We start from the raw sequence: 21,303 nt of genomic DNA, 5'->3' as shown, positions 1-21,303 counted from the left end.
CATATTTATTAACATCTCATTGTTCTTCATATTGAATTTTATTGTCTCCACTGAGATCTAATTTTATCATGCACACACAATTATATTAAGCACATATAAAAAAATAAATAAAACTTAACTTAAGATTCAAGCCTACTTATTCTAAGATTCATAGTATTTAAGCATATATCTTTGCATGCACTTGTCCACTTAAAAATATTGATCAACTTTTCATAACCAAAGTTCTGATCTAAGTGACTTGAAAATTAATAAAACTTTAAGATCTCTTATTATTAATGGTTTGAGTGTTCAATACACACTTACAACTCAATTTTCACTCAATAAGTAATTATAAGAATTAAACAAAATGATAGATATATATTTTTAATCGATTTAAAGTTATCATCAAGACATTTAAACAATATAAGTTATCGTTAAATCTCATTTATTTATGAATCTACTAATTGAAATTACAGTCTATTGAATGAACTTTGGCTAGTAAGGATAAAAAGGTTCCACTATACTAGGATTGCACATCTTCTGAGTACCAATACTATAATATTGCTAAAATTTTGGTTGCTCTTATTATGCAAAAATAAATATGGAAGATATAATATCTTGCTTCAATTAGTGTTTAGTTATATTTACTTTATTTTAACTAATTTTTGTTCTTAATTTTAATTATGTCTTAAATTAGTGTCAATCCATTCTTTTTATGTACAAATTTCTTAAAAGCATAATGTTGACCAATGTTTAAACTATCTACAAGGACAATGAGACTTGATAAAGGATGGATGTTACAAAGAAAAGATCAATTTGGTAGTATAACTAAGGAATTTAGAAATGACGTTGATGGCTTCATTAAAAGAAATCCAAAATTTGCTAATGTAACATGACACATTCCTTGTCCATGTGGGAAATGTATGAATCGTTATTGGGATATATCACTTAAAGGGTCTTGGACCAAGAGGCATTAGGATTGAGATGTGGAATGTATATGGACAACAGAAGAATGAAAAAAAAAAAGTCTACTGCAGGTAAGAGCAATAGGGTTGTCAAGCCTGATGTCATGATTCACAAAGGAGGATCAAGAAGCTTTGGACAACAATTGAAAAAAATGATATTTATACTTTTGACATTTGATAATAGTTAGAGAATTTATACTTTGGACAACACTTGATAATATTGAAAACTCACATCCTGCATTCTCTAACTTATAAATTGGTATTAGTTATAGAGAGACTCACTAATGACATGATTTTTGTTCAAAATACTCAAATTGGTATTATTGTACATGCTGTTGTAATAAAACCATGGTTAGTTAGAAATGCATTTCCACAAAATGAATTATACTGTTTTAGTTGGCCACTATCAGGAATTGCATATATTTTTTTTACAGGAAGAAGAACATAAACACCCTATTTCTTATGGTGAATTATACAATAAAGTTCATAAAAGAAAAGATGGTCAATATTTGTCTAGCAAAGCAAAAAAATTTATTGTAAGTATGTGTTTATTTTATAAATATTAAACTAATTATTTATTATATTACTAACATATTGATTTTATGTAGGAATTATATGAAAAAGCTATATATGACCGAAAAAGTATGGGGAAGACACATCAAAGCATCTTATAGTTGACTTTGATGTTTGGATAAAAACAAATGGTGAAAATAAGAAATGTAGAATCTATGACATTGGTCACAATTTGGATCTTGGCATTGGTCCACATGTTTCATCCTCAATAGTAGAAGGACCCTTTTCCCAAAATCTGAATCCAACAACTAAGGAAATCACTACATTAACTACACAAATATCTAATTTGCAAGAGCAAATGAAAACGCAGTTGCAAGCATAGATTGATATGCAAGCATAGTTTAAATATATTTAATTTTATTGTGTTTGCTTTTAGATTTAAATTTACTCTAAATTAAAGCGGCGATTATTATGATTGAAATTATTCTGCAAATAAATTAGGTTGAAAGAACAAATGACATTATAGAATAAAAACAAAGTTTATCATTTAGGAAAAAAAAATCTGTATATATATATATATATATATATATATATATAAATACATTCGAATATGATTTCAAATATAAATAAGAGTATTTAGTTTGGAATCAGAGGTGTCGTATTTAGCAGAAAACTTCATGAATGAATGATACATGAATGCTTTTGAGAAATTTATTGTTATGCTATGGTTATTTAAATATATATTTGATTCAATAGTTTAATTTCAATGTCAAATTTTAGTTTTCAAATTGCTTCATAAAAAGGAAATATAGCCTCTTTATTCCAATTTACAGGAAATTTCGTCTTCTTACAGCTAAATTCAGTTCTTGATATTAAGTGCTATAATTAATGAACCAAAAATCAAATACTGGATTTGTCCAAACTGAAAAACGGTCCCTAAGAATATAAAACCAGTACAAGTCATAATGTAGTAAAATAAATTTCTCTGTATTCGAATCGAATTTAAATTCTGATTTATTAAGTCTACAAAGAGCCGTGCACCCAATATTATGTAGAAAGAGCACGATGCATATAACTGTTGCAAACCTATGCAAGACTTCTGTCTTTTTTCCCATATCCTATTTAATTTGTTATATAACATCTCTTGTCAATCACGGCTACATATTGTGTCATTAACACCAGTTGGGTAAGCTCAACTACAAATAATTTCACTCTGTTTCATAATTAATTTCATAGACACTGCAAAACTGAAAAAGTAAACATATTGAATGTCTTTAATTAACCAAAATAAACAGTCTCTGAAATATTTAGATGAGATCAACACTAAAAGAAAGAAAAACAGGTATTTCATTTTACGGTCCTCAATCTCAACTACTGAATTTTTCATTAATATATCCATGCTGAACTCAGATGGTAGGTTCATTCTCTGAGAGATTCCATGTTCAAAAAGCATCTAAACAGGAACATTCTCTTTTAAAAAACGACACCCACCACAACTAAACTTTTCAGGTAGGCATTTTCAATCTCTACCGTCGAATTTTTAACTAATATATCATATATCGCAGAGCTACGCAACTTAAAGTGAAGAGAGTTGACTTAAATTCCTCACCTTTCTGATCTCATCGGTCAAGAACCAACCCAGTTTACTGCAACCAATTCCTTTCCTTTCAGAGAAATAATCACTTGTTTGCTGTTGAAATCATGGCGTTAGCTGTGGTAGGTGGTGCACTCCTTTCTGCTTTCATTGATGTTCTTTTTGACAGACTAGCTTCCCCTGAGTTCGTCAACTTCATCCGTGGAAAGAAGCCTGACAAATTGCTTCAAAAGATGAAGAGCCAGCTGCTTGTGGTTAAAGTTGTGCTTGCTGATGCTGAGAAGAGACAAATCACCGACTCCAATGTCAAAGAGTGGCTCGATCTTCTCAATGATCTTGTCTACGAGGTTGACGACTTGCTTGATGAAGTTTCTACTAAAGTTGCTACTAAAAAGGAGGTAAGCAATCCCTTTTCTCACCTTTTCAAACGGAACAAAGTTGTTAGTATCAGTAAGTTGGAAGACATAGTGGGAAGATTAGATGAAATTTTAAAACAAAAGGAGAGTCTTGATTTGAGAGAGATTCCAGTAGAGAACAACCAGTCATGGAAGGCTCAGACAACCTCTTTGGAAGATCGGTATGAGATATACGGTAGGGATGAAGACAGAGAGACTATTATGAAGTTAGTGTTAGAGGATAGCAGTGATGGTGAAGAAGTGTCTGTGATACCTATAGTTGGCATAGGTGGGGTTGGAAAAACGACCTTGGCCCGATCTGTGTACAACGATGGCAACTTGAATCAGATATTTGAATTGAAGGCATGGGTTTGTGTTTCTGATATATTTGATATTGTGAAGGTGACAAAAACTATGATAGAGGAAATTACTCAAAAGCCTTGTAAATTAAGTGATCTAAACTCAATTCAACTTGACTTGTTGGACAAACTGAAAGGTAAGAAATTCTTGATTGTCTTGGATGATGTTTGGATCGAGGATTGTGAAAGCTGGAGTAGTCTTACAAAACCATTTATAAGAGGGATTAAGGGAAGCAAAGTTCTCATGACAACCCGCAATGAAAGTGTAGCCGCTGTAGTCCCTTTTCATACTGTCAAAGTATATCATCTAAGCAAACTGTCAAATGAAGATTGTTGGTCAGTGTTTGCAAGCCATGCATTTCCTCTTTCAGAAGGCAGTGAGAATAGGGGAGCTCTAGAAAAGATCGGAAAGGAGATTGTTAAGAAGTGTAATGGGCTGCCATTAGCTGCACAGTCTCTTGGAGGAATGTTGAGAAGAAAGCACGATATTAGGGATTGGAATAATGTACTTGAGAGTGACATTTGGGAACTTTCTGAGAGTCGGTGTAAAATCATTCCAGCACTCAGAATTAGTTATAATTATCTTCCTTCACATTTAAAACGGTGCTTTGTTTATTGCTCACTGTACCCCAAGGATTACCAATTTGATAAAGATAAACTGATCCTTCTGTGGATGGCTGAAGATCTTATAAAAGCCACAAAAAAAGGAAAGACTTTGGAAGAAGTTGGACAGGAGTATTTTGACGATTTGGTTTCCAGATCCTTTTTTCAACGTTCTAGTCTTCGAATTTGGGGTTGTTATTTTGTAATGCACGATCTCATGCATGATCTAGCAACATTCCTCGGCGGGGAATTCTATTTAAGAGCAGATGAAATTGGAAAAGAAACCAAAATTGATAGAAAGACTCGCCATTTGTCTTTTACAAGATTCGCTGATTCGGTCTCAGATACTGAAGTTCTTGAACAGGTAAAATTTTCGAGAACTTTCTTGCCTATCAATTTTAAAGATTCTCCTTTCAACAATGAAAAGGCAACACGTATTATAGTGTCGCTCAAGTACTTGAGAGTCTTATCATTTTCTAACTTCCAAAGTCAGCTTGCTTTGCCTGATTCAATAGGTGAATTGATCCATTTGCGTTATTTAAATCTCTCTTTTACAAGTATAGCAATGTTGCCGGAGTCATTGTGTAATCTGAACAATCTGCAGACTTTAATGTTGTGTTCTTGCTTACATCTGACTAAGTTGCCTAGTGCCATGCAAAATCTTGTCAACTTGCGTCATCTTGAAATCATTGGTACTTCTATAAAAGAGATGCCTAAAAAAATGGGGAAACTAAATCAATTACAGAACTTGGATATCTACATTGTGGGCAAGCATGTAGAGAATAACATCAAAGAACTGGGAGGACTTCCAAATCTCCATGGTTGGTTATGTATTAAGAAGTTGGAGAATGTTACTAAAGGTGATGAAGCACTAGAGGCAAGGACAATGGAAAAGAAGCACATTCACGTTTTATCCTTTGAATGGTCTATTAATGACAACAATAACACCGACTTCCAAGTTGAGTTAGATGTACTCAGCAACTTACAACCTCACCAAGACCTTGAATGGCTTTCAATAATCGGTTATAAAGGAACAAGATTTCCAGAATGGATAGGAAACTTTTCCTACCAAAATATGACAAATCTGTCTTTAAGAAATTGTAAAAACTGTTGCAAGCTGCCTTCACTTGGGCAACTGCCGTCTCTGAAGAAGCTCGAAATTTCAGGCATGAACTCAGTGAAGACTATTGATGAAGGATTTTATAAGAAGGAAGATTGTTCGTCTGTGATTCCCTTTCCCTCCCTTGAATTTCTATACATTCATGATATGCCTTGTTGGGAGGAATGGAGTGGGTTTGATTCAAAAGCTTTTCCCGTGCTTAAGGATCTTTATATATTTCGTTGTCCCAAACTAAAGAGAGATTTACCAAATCACCTTCCCGCTTTGGAAAAACTCAGGATTACAAATTGCGAGCTTCTTGTCTCTTCTGTTCCATGGGCTCCTACCCTTAAAATATTAGAGATACTTGAAAGCAACAAATTAGCATTTGATGTGTTTCCTCTTATGGTAGAATGTATAGAGATAAAAGGAAGGCCAATGGTGGAGTCTGTGATGGAGACCATCACTAACATTCAACCTACTTGCCTCCGTTATTTGGCACTAAATGATTGTTCCTCAGCCATATCATTTCCAGGTGATCGTCTTCCTGCATCGCTGAAAACCCTGCAAATCAGTGATTTAAAGAAACTGAAATTCCCAATGCAACAAAAACATGAATTACTAGAATCACTAGAAATAAATAATAGTTGCGATTCACTAACGTCTCTCCAATTGGCCACCTTTCCAAATCTCATACGTCTGCAAATCATAAACTGTGAATATATGGAATCACTTTCTGTATTAGCGTCAGAGTCGTTCAAGAGTTTGAGTTCTTTCGATATAGGCGGTTGCCCCAACTTTGTATCATTCCCGGGAGAAGGATTGTGTGCGCCCAATTTGACTGGGTTCAGTGTTTATGATTGTGAGAAGTTGAAGTCATTGCCCTATCAGATGAGAACTCTTCTCCCAAAGCTGGAATATCTTAACATATCCAACTGCCAACAAATTGAGTGGTTTCCTGGAGGAGGTATGCCACCTAACTTGAGAACACTTGCTCTCAGGAATTGTGAAAAACTACTGAGCGGCCTAGAATGGATGGACATGGTTACCTCTCTCAATGTCCATGGTCCATGTGATGCCATTAATTCCTTCCCAAAGGAGGGATTGTTGCCTCCCTCCCTTACATCTCTGTCTCTATTTGATTTGTCAAGTCTGAAGACGTTGGAGTGCAAAGGCCTTCTCCATCTCTCATCACTACAACAATTGCAAATTCAAAATTGTAAAAAGCTTGAGAATATTGCTGGAGAAAGTTTGCCTGTCTCTCTACTTAAATTAAGCATAGAGGGATGTCCCTTGTTGCAAAAACTGTGCCACAAAAAGGACCGTCAAATTTGGCCTAAAATCTCTCATGTCCGTGGGATAAAGATTGACGGTAGATGGATTTAGTGAGGAAGGATGATGAGCAGGTATCTTTCATTTCATGTCTCACCCTTTCACATTTAACGAGTCTTAAATTACTTATTTGTTCCATTTGATACTTGACTGGAATTGCAGGTGCATAAAAACCTAACATTTTGTATATATTTTGTAAAACACTGAAAATGCTGAATATTCTTTAACAATTAGCTATTTCAAATTCTCTGCTAGACATATCTAAAGTTTTGTTTTTCTCAAGAATTGTAGATGAAGACGGGAGAAGAGCTGAGATAAGAGGAGATGGAGTAATGAAAAATCGAAGAGAATATAAGACTGATCCATGCTAGTTTTATGAGCATGAGACAGTAAGCCAATGATGGTTGGGATAGATTATAGTTATGAATTTGACAGGAATTAATTATCCCAATGTTGCCGCTCCTATTAATTACTATTACAATCATTATTATTTGAAGTTTTATTTTTATGAATATTGTCGGTGGAGGAGATGAAATTTTCATGTTTTAATTTGTTGTTGTACTTCAAGACACATAGTTTTTTTGCCCATTTTTTTTTTCTATTTTCCTTACCTTAGTCCGGAGTATGATATCTTTATCATTCTGTGCAATTTGCCATCCCATCTAAAAGCGCGGAAGAAATCGTTTACACTGTTTTTTTGTCGAAATTCTTTAAAATTTGAGAGGCGAATTACATGCAACCGTCATAATTTTTTTTTTAATTTAATTCAATTTAACAATAGAGAATATGTGATTAGCAGTATTACAATGTATAATAATGAAATACTGAATACATTAATCTTATTCCTGTACTTGAATTGTATTCATGGATAACTATATCATTGGTAATACTACTTCTATGAATTATAATTTCCGATTCTGAGTTTAATGTTTAGTTTTATTCGATGATTATACTGAATTAAGAAATGAATATTACAGTAAACAAAACATTAGTGAAAGATGCATGTGCCTGTATAGAATGGTGGATATAAAATATTAAAAGGGAAGGATGCACGACCTGGTTTCTTAACAAAGAATCACTACGTTGCCATGAATTGATAAGAGAGAATGTTTAACAACTCGTAGTTTTATACTTTATAAATAAAATAGAGAAATTTATACAGAGAGAATGTTATAACAATCCTAAAAAATATGATAATTTTTAGGAGACATAATTAATATTTTAAAAAAAATTTATAGTGACACAAAATGTAACACCCATAGAATAATGCTACATTCCTGAAACTACTCGTCTAGCTAATCGTCCAGTAAAACATTATATATCAAATCATCTTGGCATATTGTCCACCCCACGAAAACTTACGTACATATTAAGTTATTTGATGAATTTAATTTCTCAACACAAATTTACATCAAGATATTTCATCTAGAGCAGTATAAATGAAAACACCAGAAAAATGATAAAAGATGACTAATTTTAATGACAAAAAAATATTAATTATTATCATTAACTAGATTAGTGACCAAATACTTTTAAATAAGTAACTAATTTGGTAACTTGATTTTCGATAAAAAAAAATAAGTAACTAAATCAATCACTATTAAAAATAAATAAATGGTGTCTTGAATTTAGTGACTAAAAAATATAGTAATTATTGATGATTGAATCAGTAACAATTTTTTTTCTCTTTAGTGATTGATTTGGTGACAAAAAATTTAGTTATTCAAATTGGTCACTAGTTTAGTCATTAATATCAGTTATTAAAGTGGTAATTAATTTCAATCACTGAATTGGTCTTCAATTCAATCAAAAAATAGAGCTTTAAATACATTTTTCGTCCTCATTTTTATAGTGTTTATTGCGGATGGTCCTCATATTGACAGAATGTTTAAAATGGTCATCATTTTAATAGAATGTTTAAAATGGTCCTCATTTTCGCAATTCATATTTTATTTGGTCCTTTTTTGTGACGTCGTTTAAATCAGTAACGGAACACTGTACAGGTGACACTATTTGTATTAGGGTGTGTTATGTGTACTGTACAGGTGCGGTAATTAGATATTGGGGATAAATAAGTGAGCTGGGGTTTTGGTAAGGAATATTTGGGCAGTTGGTGAGTTTTGGCAATCTTGTTCCTCCATTCCCAATTGGTGTTGCTGCAATCTTCTTCTTCTTGCAATCCCATTATATAGGTATGTCACGGTCCCAATCTTCTTCCTTTACCTCTGGTTGTAACCGTTGGTGCAGCTTTGAGGATGGCAAGAACTCCAAAGAATATTGGTAGAAAATTTTGGGTACAATCTGTTTTTATTTGTGTTAATAATAAATTGGTTTTATTTTTTAGTTTATTGATTTACAAAGTGGTGGTTCCAATAATGTGGGCTGCAACTTTTTCAAATGGTGGTGTGAAGAAGATGTTGATGAAAAGGATGTCATCATCATGACACAGAGGAGGCAGATTAATGATTTGGAGAAGTCATTGAAGGTTGCTGAGAAGAGGCTGCAATTAGTAATAGGGTTCACTTGTGTTGTTATTGTATTATTCGTACTGTTATTGTGTGTAATCTTTTAAAGTTCAATCTATTTTGTACTATTGTTAAATGAAGAAATGAATTAGTTTGATTATATTGATATTAGTCCCAACCTGTTCAAAATGACATCTTAATCTGAGCATTGAAGTAAGTGATATTGATTTAAGCTTGAGAAAAATTAAATTGATCTAAGAATGACAAGTATTAGTTGCTTACTCTGCAAATCCAAGCTCAAGAAAGACGAAGATGAAGAAATTTCCCCCAAATTGAAAAGTTAACGTTAATTACCCATCTGTACAGTACACGTAACACACCCAATGCAACATAATACAAACAGTGCAACCTGTACAGTGCTTCGTTACTGATTTAAATGTCATCACAAAAAATGACTAAATAAAACACGAAATGTAAAAATGAGGACCATTTTAAACATTATGTCAAAATGAGGACCATCTGTAACAAACACTACGAAAATGAGGACGAAAAAGGTATTTAAGCCAAAAATATACTACTAAATTAATCATTAATTTTTATTATAAATTATAATATGCATATATAATATAATATAAAATCACTAAAAAAAATATTAATAACGACTAAATTAGAGATTAAAAATAATTAATCATTATAATTAATTATATAATTAATTAAAGACATTGGACATTTTTTTTACTAGTGTATAAACTAAAAAAAATCTATAAGTTATATAAACTAAACTTTTGAATAAGAAAATCAATGTTCTTTTGGAACAATACCTTGCGCATTTCAAACCATATACACAAAAAAGAAAAAAAAAAGTTGCACATATTTTCTATTAAAAAGGTCCATCTATGTCGTGGTAAGACCTGTACAAATGATATAGAAAACCCTACTATTGGGTTATCCAAATTGGTCTTAACTCAACAAATTCAAAAACCAAATATCAATAAACCCTACCACAACAAGGCATTCTTAAAAACAATTACTTTATTCATTGTAGTAGTCATCACTCATAACACTATGTATACGTTGTCCAGAAGGTTGTTGTTCAAAGGGATTGTAGTCTAGATGGAGGTAGTTACTGTTGTTATCTTGCTCATGGCTCTTTATTGTGCTTAGAGTTCCTTTGTATCAAACCACTTTCTTTTACGTCTCTTGATTATTGAAGTGCTTGCATTTATCCACTTTATAGCCTGTAGAATTTTTAGAAAAGTTATACATGCTTTCCAAAGTAAAGTGCATTTTCAGTTCAACCCACAACCTAACAACCCTCCACTGTTTTTAAAGGATGTGTATGATTCTCTAACTTACCTTTTTTTTTACAACCTTTAACTTTAAGAACATTTTTGCATTAATTTTAAGCTTTACATCGGGTTTAGATACCAATCAGAGTATGACAAAGTTACATTAGGTATTTTATATTTTAGCCATAATCATGCATTCAACTAAGTCGTACAAAATACTTCTTCTGCATCTACCTTTCCATTCCTAAAAATTAATCTATTTATATGAATCCAAATAGGCCAAAAAATTAAAATTCACATTTCCTTCCAGATTCTATTTTGTTTTCCATTTAATGGAATTAAATGGAAGTGTTGGAAATCAACTTTAGCTTGGTTATAGTTTACTGATGTTACTCTGACCCACCTATCACACATTTCCCCAACTCTCTTAGCTATTTTACAATAGAAAAATAAAGGTATGACATTCTTTTCAGATTCATTGCGTAGCTCACATAAAGAAGCACCTAGTGATACACCCCTTCGTACTAAGTTAACTTTTGTTGGGATCTTATCCAGAATCACTCTCCATCCAAAGTGTTGTGCGTTTGGGAGAACCATTACACTCCAAAAAGAGTTAAACATACCAGTGTTCTCCACACTTAGACTGTTTTGCAGTATGGTATAAGCATACCTTATTGAAAACACACCCTCCTTCATTGTTTTCCAACCCCTGTGTCCTCTGACTCTTTCTTAAAATGTTTTCTTGTTATGATTTGCATAAATTCTTGGTCTTGAGTTGTTTCCCATAAAAATCTTTCTCTCATCCATAGTAGGTGCCATTCCCAATTAAATTCATTCCATCTTCCGAGATCCATTTTTTTTGTCCTTCCAATTTGAGATATTGTACAATCTGGGAAACTTATTGCGCAAAGGTAAATATTGCACCCATTTGTCCTCCTAGAATTTAATTTTATTCCCTATCCCCACGGTCTAACCTATATTGTTATCAAACATCATCTCAACATCACCTTCTATGCATCTCGTTATCAACACCATTCTTGTTATCAGGAGCATTCCTTTCGACATATCTCAATCTTCATTGTGCTATCTGTAACGTCCCTACTGGAAATTACTTAATTAAAATAAATAAATAATCATTGAAAATCAAACGCCAAGATTCATAGAGTAATAAAATTCCTAGTTCAAAGTCCCCAAGCTAGCCCTCTCTCCGTCTCTATGCATCAATAGCATCACCTGGAATATCATCTGCTCTCATGTGACAAGTCACACGATCATTGCCAATCACAAACAGAAAGGGTGAGCTCATAAATAATTAACACATAAGTTAATAAAATCAAAAATACACCAACTATTTTATTCTAGTTAGTTCTTGTCCAAGACAATAATACCCCAAGGCTTTTCAACCTTCAATTCATACAAATAGTTGACCAAGGATTCAAGATATATGATGCTCACACGAACCTTTCCACTCGTGGTCCTACCTCTACGAACCTCCCCACTCGTAGTCCTACTCTACGGACCTCCCCGCCCGTAGTTCAACACATATGATCCACCAGCTACGAACCTTCCCGCTCGCAGCATCTCTCAAGTGTGAGCACGGAATATACGAACCTCCTCGCTCATATCATCAAGTGTTCACACCCATCCATGAACCTACTCACTCATGACACAACATATCCTGATCCAAGTCTCACATTACTGCGTACAAGCAACACATGCAAGCCACTACTTGCAGCACTATCGCCTGATGTTGCCTAAGCGCCGCAAGGCGAAAGACCTGTGCAGACTGGCTGGTGAGACACCATCGTTGTCAGGCTCCAGGTGTAACATCCCGTCAGGATATTAAGGATTTTAATAAAATAAAGAAATATAAAATGGTAAATATATCACATTTATGAATAAATCCTCATTGCCCAAAACACGGGAAATTTAAAACTTTATTATTTTACTAAAGAGTCCATAATCCATAATTACAAAACTGAAAGTCTAGTCAAAATAGGCCATGAGCCTTTACAACTTATTTCAAATCAAAGATAGTAAACATAAACATAAGAATCCCATGATATCCCCGCTCCGCGGCTAAGCCTCACCAGCACCACCTGCATCAACAACATCCGCTCACGTGTACCGCGTACACGATCATCGCCAAACACAAGCAGATAGGGTGAGCTTAACAATTAAAACATATAAAATTCGTATACACATATACAACTAATATACATAAACAACTCAATCATCCCAGAGGGTTTCGCTTCTTTTAATTCTCAACACCTGACCACCACCAGATCATTCGTGTTATACCTCTTTTAGTGATTACCCCAAGGTAATTTGCTGCCAAACCTATCGACCACAACCGACAGAGCACGTGCGGTAAACCATTGCTACGAATCATACACCGTAACACTAGGTGGAGTTCCCAAATACGAACATAGTTCCCATCGTCCCAAGACTACCAAACTCGTTAACTATCTGCTGAGGAGGGTAATCCATCTGGACCCATCCATACTGGCCACAACAAGCACACTCACACCGGCAACACTCGCCAACCCGAGCTCAACTCAAGGGTTCCTCGTGTTCATTCGCCATCTCGAGCTCAACTTGAGAGATGCCATTCCGAGCACAACTCGAGGAATGCTACGTGTTTAACCCCTATCCCGGACTCAACTCATGGGATACGTTCCGAGCTCAAATCAAGGAACCCAACAATCTTACCTTTGAAGCATCACCAAAAGCCTTGTAGATAACGCCTAAAAAGTCCAACAACTATGACTTACAACAACCAAATCACCTAGCGGGGGACACGTACCGCTAGGCTCTATCAGCTCCCAGGCCGCCTAGCGGGGGACGCGTACCGCCAGGTGTCAAGTGCCTAAAAAACCACAAAGTCTGCAACCACCACCCGGCGGGACAGTCCAACATTATGATATCTCAGCCATTCTTTAAGGATTTGGTTAGCTTTCCTCCTGAACAGAATCAGCTTAGGCCCCCTAAAATACCAAAAACGAGGGAAAAGTTCACGTCGCCTGATGGTTGATCGTTACCGCCAGGCAGTTCAATCAAAAACCCATAAAACTGGGTAAGTCTCCAAGCGTCGCCTGGTGGGTAGAGTAGTGTCGCCAGGCGGTTCCATCTCTAGAACTCACAAACACCACAAAATAGCATAAGTCGCCTAGCGGCTTTGAATGTCCGCCAGGCGATTTCTGGAAAATTTCCAGAAAACACGAAAATGACAAAATTCACAGGGGATGCATCCAGTTTCATACATTTCATTGTATATAACCGATACACAAAATAAAATAATGATTACAGCTCCTATAACCTAGATTCCTTAGCTTAGCTTTGGAACTTGAAAATTCTCTCTTGATTCCAATGACCTTCCTTGACTCTCCTCTATGCAGTCCAATGATCCACCTCACCTTACAACTCTCAAATTTCGTTCTCTCCTTTGCTAGCACAATGACAGACTACCAAAACCCTTTCTTCTACCACTAATTGGCCTTTTAAATTGAGTCTTAACTTTGGTTTAATGGAATAAAACGAAAATGATTTAAACTAGTGTTTATTGTCATTCATGAGTGCATTATGGACTATTTTTCAGCCACTCCTAGGCTGCCCATTCATCTAGGGTTCTTTCAACTCTTCACATTCACACCAAAATTCAAAATGGCAAAAATAAAGCTTAATTTGGGTTTTCTAAGACTTGAACCTATAACCATGCAATGCCAAACTATCATGCCGAATTCCTATTTCATGCTAACTAATATAATTCAAATATCATATTATTCCTCAGCATGACTAACATATATTTAAAAATAATAACAAATAATAACACAAAATTGGCATACATAGGACTCAAACCCAAGTCCTTTCACATAATCAAAGTACTCTCAACCACATGAGGTAGCACTTTTCCACGTCATACCAATCAAAATTTAATGCCATAAAGGCTTCTACTACCCGCATTTATTAATTAATTATTTATTTAATTAATTAAATTTCCGCGGGTCTTACACCATGCCTCTCCTAGACCCATTGTTTCAAGGTTTATCGCTTGGCGGATCACACCTTATTGCCAAGTGCCATGCGTTGCAGGGACATCCCTGCTGGTCCTATCGCCTGGCAACCACACCCGTGTTGTCAGGCGCTATACCAGTAGCGTACCAGCTACTGTTTTAGCACCCAAAATAGATTATAATTTAGTCCAATTCGTCCCAATACCTTATCACATATCCTCAAATTATTGCCTACACTAGTGCATTTTAGAGTTTTTACATCGCAGTATATGTCTCGGTTCCTGCATACCCGCTGCATATAAACATGCGGTGGCATTTTTGTAATTAAATGCACCTTTTATGCCTCGGTTGTTATACTAACCGAGGCATATAGCTTAAAAAAATTTTCGAATTCGCGCTATTCACAAAATTTGAAATTTTTTAACTGCTTTTATGCCTCGGTTACCATAGAACCGAGGCCTAATAGCTTTTTTGCTTCAGGTTTTTTTTACCCGATGCAGTTACTTGGCTGTACTTTTTTTTTGTTTTAATTCACTGATAGAATATGCCTCGGTTCTTTTATAACCGAGGCAGTATGGACCTTTTTGCTTCGGGTCTATTGCCAGCCGAGGCATATAGTAAGACAATATGCCTCGGTTTCGAATTAACCGAGGCAGTATGGCTTCGTAGGGTTTAAAAAACCCTAAATCCTTTTGCAGCCGCGCAAACCATCACGATTTTCTTCTTCTCCGAGCATCCCCACACAACATCCAAATCTTTTCTTCTTCTTCGACTACACCCCAGCCTTTGTTCCGGCTTCACCACCGCTCTGTGGGGGTATCGCTGGACCGGCTTCCGTCGTCCAAGGGGGGTGGCGGCGGCGAGGAGGAACTCGCTCCGGTGTCGAACTCGCTCATGGCGGCCATCAAGCGGTCGCAGGCGAACCAGCGGTGGCAGCCGGAGAGCTTCCATGCGTACCAGCAGAGCCAGCATGGGGGCACGACATCGTTTCTGAAGCACTTCGTTTTGTCAATCCTCGACGATCCAATCGTGAGTCGGGTTTTTGCGGAAGCAGGGTTTCGAAACTGTGATGGGTGTTTATGCAAAGAGTGCTCCGAGAGGTTTTGTGGAGATGGTTCAAAAGGGTTGAGGGTGGTTTGTTTGGAGAGGGAGATTGGGGAATTTGTGAAAAGGGGTGGGAGTGAGGAAGAGGTGATGGGTGTGAAGTTGAAGGACTTGGAGCAGCAACCCTTTATTCCGCCTGCACCGCTGCTGCTCCGTCGAAATTTTTTTTATTTCTGATACACAATTAGGTCTCGGTTGGAGAAAACCGAGGCAGTAACTACTTTTTCTGCCTCGGGTTAATAACCGAGACATAAACGAGAGTCTTTTTACCTCGGCAGTATATGCCTCGGGTGCAAACCCGAAGCCAAAAGTGCAAAATAACCGCTGTCGTTTGCCTTCCCTGCACTAGTGCTAACTCCAAACACATGAACACATCTTATATCTTTGAATCTTATATACCTACAACACATGTTTATCAAAGTACTCCCAAACTGACAAAGTAACATCACCAAGTCATCACCAAGTACCAAACCCAACAACACCAATTCTGATCACCATTCCTACTAACAATTCAATGCATTTTAAGCCACACATATGTATCTCCTCTATTCACAAATTCCCACCTTAAGGCATCTAAATTCTCAACACTTTCTAATTGATACTCTACATCTTTCACATCTTAACTCCAGCAAGTTAGACCACCAATACAGAACCAATACCCTTACCAGGTTACTTCTAATAAAACACAACATCCTACTTCTCCCATTACCTCAATCACAAGGAATTCAAGTGCTATTCCCTTCCAGTTTTATTGACCTAATTTCTATTCCAATCCATTCATATAAATCTCTTTCACGACTAGCCAATTCAAGATACAAAATTTGCCTTTGTACCAGTCATCGCCTGGCAGCAAACAGGGTGCCACCAGGCGGTACATCAACACCTGATAAAAACCCCAGGTTTTTGTACCTGCGAAGAACTTGAAATTCCTAGAATTTAATCCAGGTTCCAATTGCACAGAACACAACAATTCACACATGTTTTATCAAACCAACCCCCAATATTATCCTTTACGCATCATACAACTTTCAATCACATCTTAATCACCCCTGAATCCTAATCACCCCTGAATCCATAATTCAGATTAATCCCTTAATTCTAATATGAACTCTTCATGTTTACATCCCTAATTATAATCACGAGCACCCTCAATAATAGGAATATCATAGCATTACGCAATCACACAGACATAGAACCCTAACTAGAAGTTCAGCATATCATGAAGTCCACAAAACACAACAAAATGGTGACAGACAACGTGCATCACCTGGCGGTTCCATCTTGCCGCCAGGAAGTTCATGACAGAACCTAGAAAATTGGGTCAAAGAAGATGCGTCGTTTGGTGGCACACTCATGATCGCCAAGCAATTTCTGGGCAGAAACCCAGAAACTATGAAAAACAGCGTAACAGAGATGGAATTTCATGCAATAGGTCATGACAATGTTAAACACATTATTCACGAATCAAAACAGATAAGAATAACTCCCCTTACTTGAAAATCCTTGCTCCAAATGGTCTTCTAATTTGCTTTATGATGCCCAAGAACCTTCCTTTGCTCCTCGAAAAACTTAGCTCTCCTTCTTCCAAAAACACGATGATCACTCTCACAATTTTACCTTCAGAATCCCCTTTCCACACGCCCAATTCAGTTCCTCTCTTCCTCTCTCATGTTTTCCTTCTGTCCTCTCCAAAAACTACCTTAGTTAAGTGTAATTAACCCAAAATCGAAAATGCCATTGAGTTTCATGTTAATGGCTATTCAAGAAACATTATTGGTTATCTCCCAGCCCACTAGGATGCCTCTCTTGTCAGCTAGGATTCCTCTGCCTTTTCACCTTCATGCCAAAAGAAATTTTGGCAAAAAAAAAGTTTAATTCGTTCTTAGCAAGGTTTGAACACACAACCATTCAATCCTAAAGCTAGTGCACCACCAATTCATATTTCGTGATAATTCTTATAATTTTAGAATTACATTATCACTACTCACGTTCAAACATAACATTAAAATAATGCACTTATTAAAATAATCATACAATTAGCATACATAGGACTCAAATCCAAGTCCTCTCACACAATCAAGTACTCTCAACCATTTGAGCTAATACTTTTCCACATCATAACAATCCACATTAAATGCCATAAAGGCTCCCACTACCCATATTTATAAAATAATTATTTATTTAAATTTCTCGGGTCTTACACCATCTTCAAGTGTGTCTTCATCTCAAGATCTCATCGCTCTATAATTTTTGAAAAGGCAACAATCTATTTTGCAATTATCAATACTTAGGTGCAATTCTTGGTTGACCAATTAAGTTCATTCCCTCATCAATGTAATTTATACTTTTGTCTTGTTTTGGTTAATTTGTTTGAATTTAATGTAATTTATACTTTTGTCTTGTTTTGGTTAATTTGTTTGAATTTAATGTAATTTAGACTTTATCAAAATCACACAAAGAACAAGTATTAAACTAATAATAATAAAATTTTAACATAGATATTATATCTTTTGAAATTCAATATATGTTGGATGGTGATAAAAAAATTCATGGCGAATACATTAAGATTTTATATTATAATAAATAAAATGTATTTATACAATTATAGTGACAAAATTACAGCATGATTATAATGGGTTAAAAAATAAAAAATATTTATATAAAATATATCAAAATAGTATTGTATTCAAAAATTATCAAATTTGTACAAAGTGCACAAAACAAAACAAATGTATACTTAAGGGTATTATAAGATAAAAATACCTTAGAGATCTACAAAAACTTTTCAAATATCAACATAGTCAATGACTAAAAAATAACAAAAATTATTTTAGCAAAACAAATGAGTTCTTCAAATCAAATAAAAATTAATAATAATAGAGTAAAGAAGATAATTTTTTTATATTACCTAGTAAATGAAAGATTTATGCTATTAAACATTTAAATTGAGTCTTAAAAATATATTGGAGATGCGAATGAATTCACTACAAAAAATAATTGAATTACCAACTGATTTTACAGACTAATTTTCATATTTTAATTACAGATGAAAAAATTTGTTAGTAATATAGATTTCATTTTTTGACAGAAAATTTGTCGGTAATTTATTTTTTTTATCGATGAATTTATCTACGGATCAATCCGTCGATAAAAGAAGTAGAAAATTTCCAGCCCTTCGTCAGTATAATTCGTCACCACATATATAACTTAAAATCCGTTAGTAAAATCTGTCGATAAGGAGCTTCTTCTTCTTCTTCCAGTTATGAGTGTAGCTTGTATTGTGGTAACACGTGACCACTCGAGGTTGTAGCCTAGTGGTTGTAGAAGTCTAGTGTGAGTGTGCGAGATCGTGGCTCGTACGGGTGGGTCCCGAAAGGTTGCCCTCTTTGGTGTTAGCCAGCGAGTTTGGTAGTCTTGGGAAAAATACAAAGTGCAGTTCGTATTGGGGAACTCCACTTAGTGTTGCAGATTGTAGTCTGTAAAAAGATCATTCCCACGTGTGGATTTCGGGTGGTGGCCTGTAGTGAGAGGAGAGAGTAGACACTCGTGGCAGCAAGTATCAACTAAAGGAATCATCAGATGGTGTAGAATCTAGATGCTCATGGTGACGACCGTGGGAGGGTGGCTAGTGACCAAAGATGGTACTTTTCGAGAGGGTCGTCAAATTAAGTTAGTAAATGGGGTTGTTTTCTTTTATACTGTCGTTATTTCTTTTATTTTGAGCTCACCCTATCTGTTTGTGTTTGGTGATGATCATGTAACTTGTTACACAGGAGTAAAGGATGTTGCAAGTGGAGTTGTTGAAGAATAAAGTCGGAGAGAGGGCTTGTATGGGGATATTTTTTTAAAGACTTGTATTTATCTCATTCGTTTTCAATGGAATATGAACTTGGAGTTGTACTCTTTTAATTGAATATTGGTTTTGGAATTTGTTTTCATTTGGCGCGATTAATAAGGATGAAAATTTTTCCCGTGTTTTAGAGTAAGATGAATAAATAAATACGACTATTTAATGATATCTTATTTAAGTTTAATTAAATTAGTAATATCCAGTCTTGATGTTACAAATGGCATGCTTCTTTTTCTCTTTGGTTGAATGCTAATGGTGCATAAAGCCACTCTTTTAGCTCAAACCGAGACAATAAGTTGCTGGAAAGACCAGTTTACAACCCCAAAACATATTCAAATGCAAGCATATAAACACCCAAATGAAGGTAGTAATAGTGATTTTAGTTCACCTGTTTTGATCACTATTTTCTTGATTTCTCTTTTCCTTTTTTTATTAACTTCTTTTTTATTTTTCTTAATAAATTTTCATCACCAAAATAGAACCACTACAACATATTTCCCACATATATATTCCACTTGAACAAGTAGCAATTCAAAATGGAAAGAAACCTACAAGAATCAAAAGATAGATATGAAACTCAATAAAACATAATGGAAACCTAACTTTATGTGTAACGTCCTAGCCGAAAATTACTTATTTAAAATAAAATAAATTAAAGATAATAAAAATAACCTCATTTATTCTCAACGCCTTTCCCATCCATAAATAAATATTACAAAATATTAATAAATAAAGTTATTAATAAATAAAACTGTAGAGTTTAATTATTACAAAATCAAACCATCCATAAAAGTATTACAAAAGAAAATCCATATTAAAACTAGTAAATAGTCCCATGGTTGATCCCACTCCATCTCTATGCATCCCCACGCTCGCCTGCATCAACCTCCGCTCCCATGTAACAAATTACATGATCATCACCAAACACACATGTCAACACCCAATTTCGTCCGGGTAACAATGATAAAATAAAAAAATTAATTAATTAATTAATTAAAGTTCAATTGAGAAGAATAAATAAGTAAATAATTAAGAAAAGAAAAGAAAAAATATGTTTTAGTTTGAGGAAAAATAATTATCTATATATTTTATTTTTTTATTTTAGTTTTGTTTTATTTATTTATTTGTTTATTTGGGCTTATTATTTTGATTATTACATTATTTTCCTTTATATTATTACAGCTCTATTTTTTTTTTACGTCTCTCATTCTAGTTTAATAAAAAAAAAACAACAAAACAACAAAACCAAAACAAAAAAAGAGTAAAAAAAAAAGAAAAGGAAAAAGGGGAAAGAAAGAGGTAACATAAGGTCTCTTGCTGTCAGACCCATGCATGCTATGCTATCATGGTTTTGTATTGGGAAGGGCCTGTAGCATGGTCATGATGGCTGAAGGAGCAGGAAGCAACATCTGCTCTCATACATAATAAAAAGGGGAAGATTCATGAGAGGCTTACATAATAAAAAGGGGAAGATTCATGAGAGGAGGGGTCTCTTTTTGGGATTACTACAGAGAGGGGTTTGGGCACTAGAAATCAGTGAGGGAGAGAAGGAGTCAAATTTGAACGGAAGCAAACTGTTAGCGCATTAAGTTTTATTTTCACCGTAAGTGTTCTTAACTCCTCCTTAGCTTATGTTACCGTGACTTGATGTTGCTGTTGATGTTCATGGGTGTATGAATTAGAGCTTATGTTAACGTGATTTAATATTGATGTCTGTTATTCATTTTTTTTATGAATTAGAGC

At 34.9% G+C, this 21,303-nt stretch overlaps 1 protein-coding gene across 2 annotated transcripts; it reads left to right on the top strand.

Annotated features, from left to right (window-relative positions):
• Positions 1–2,859: 2,859 nt before the first annotated feature.
• LOC146882518 (putative disease resistance RPP13-like protein 1) lies at positions 2,860–7,440 on the top strand. Of its 2 annotated transcripts, none has more exons than XM_085667791.1 (2): positions 2,860–6,913; positions 7,131–7,440. In XM_085667791.1, exon 1 carries the CDS (start codon positions 3,159–3,161, stop codon positions 6,891–6,893), a length of 3,735 nt encoding a protein of 1,244 aa, XP_085523917.1. In that variant the 5' UTR covers positions 2,860–3,158; the 3' UTR covers positions 6,894–6,913; positions 7,131–7,440. The 2 variants fall into 2 exon arrangements, with proteins under 2 accessions (XP_085523917.1, XP_085523916.1); XM_085667790.1 differs by having other exon boundaries at positions 2,861–6,913; positions 7,123–7,440.
• The last annotated feature ends 13,863 nt before the right edge of the window (positions 7,441–21,303 follow it).

This window comes from Vigna unguiculata, chromosome 10 (assembly GCF_037176805.1).
Source record: "Vigna unguiculata cultivar grain cowpea cultivar isolate G323 ecotype 2 chromosome 10, ASM3717680v1, whole genome shotgun sequence".
Lineage (NCBI taxonomy): Eukaryota > Viridiplantae > Streptophyta > Magnoliopsida > Fabales > Fabaceae > Vigna > Vigna unguiculata.
This window is presented reverse-complemented; position numbering and strand designations above follow the sequence as displayed.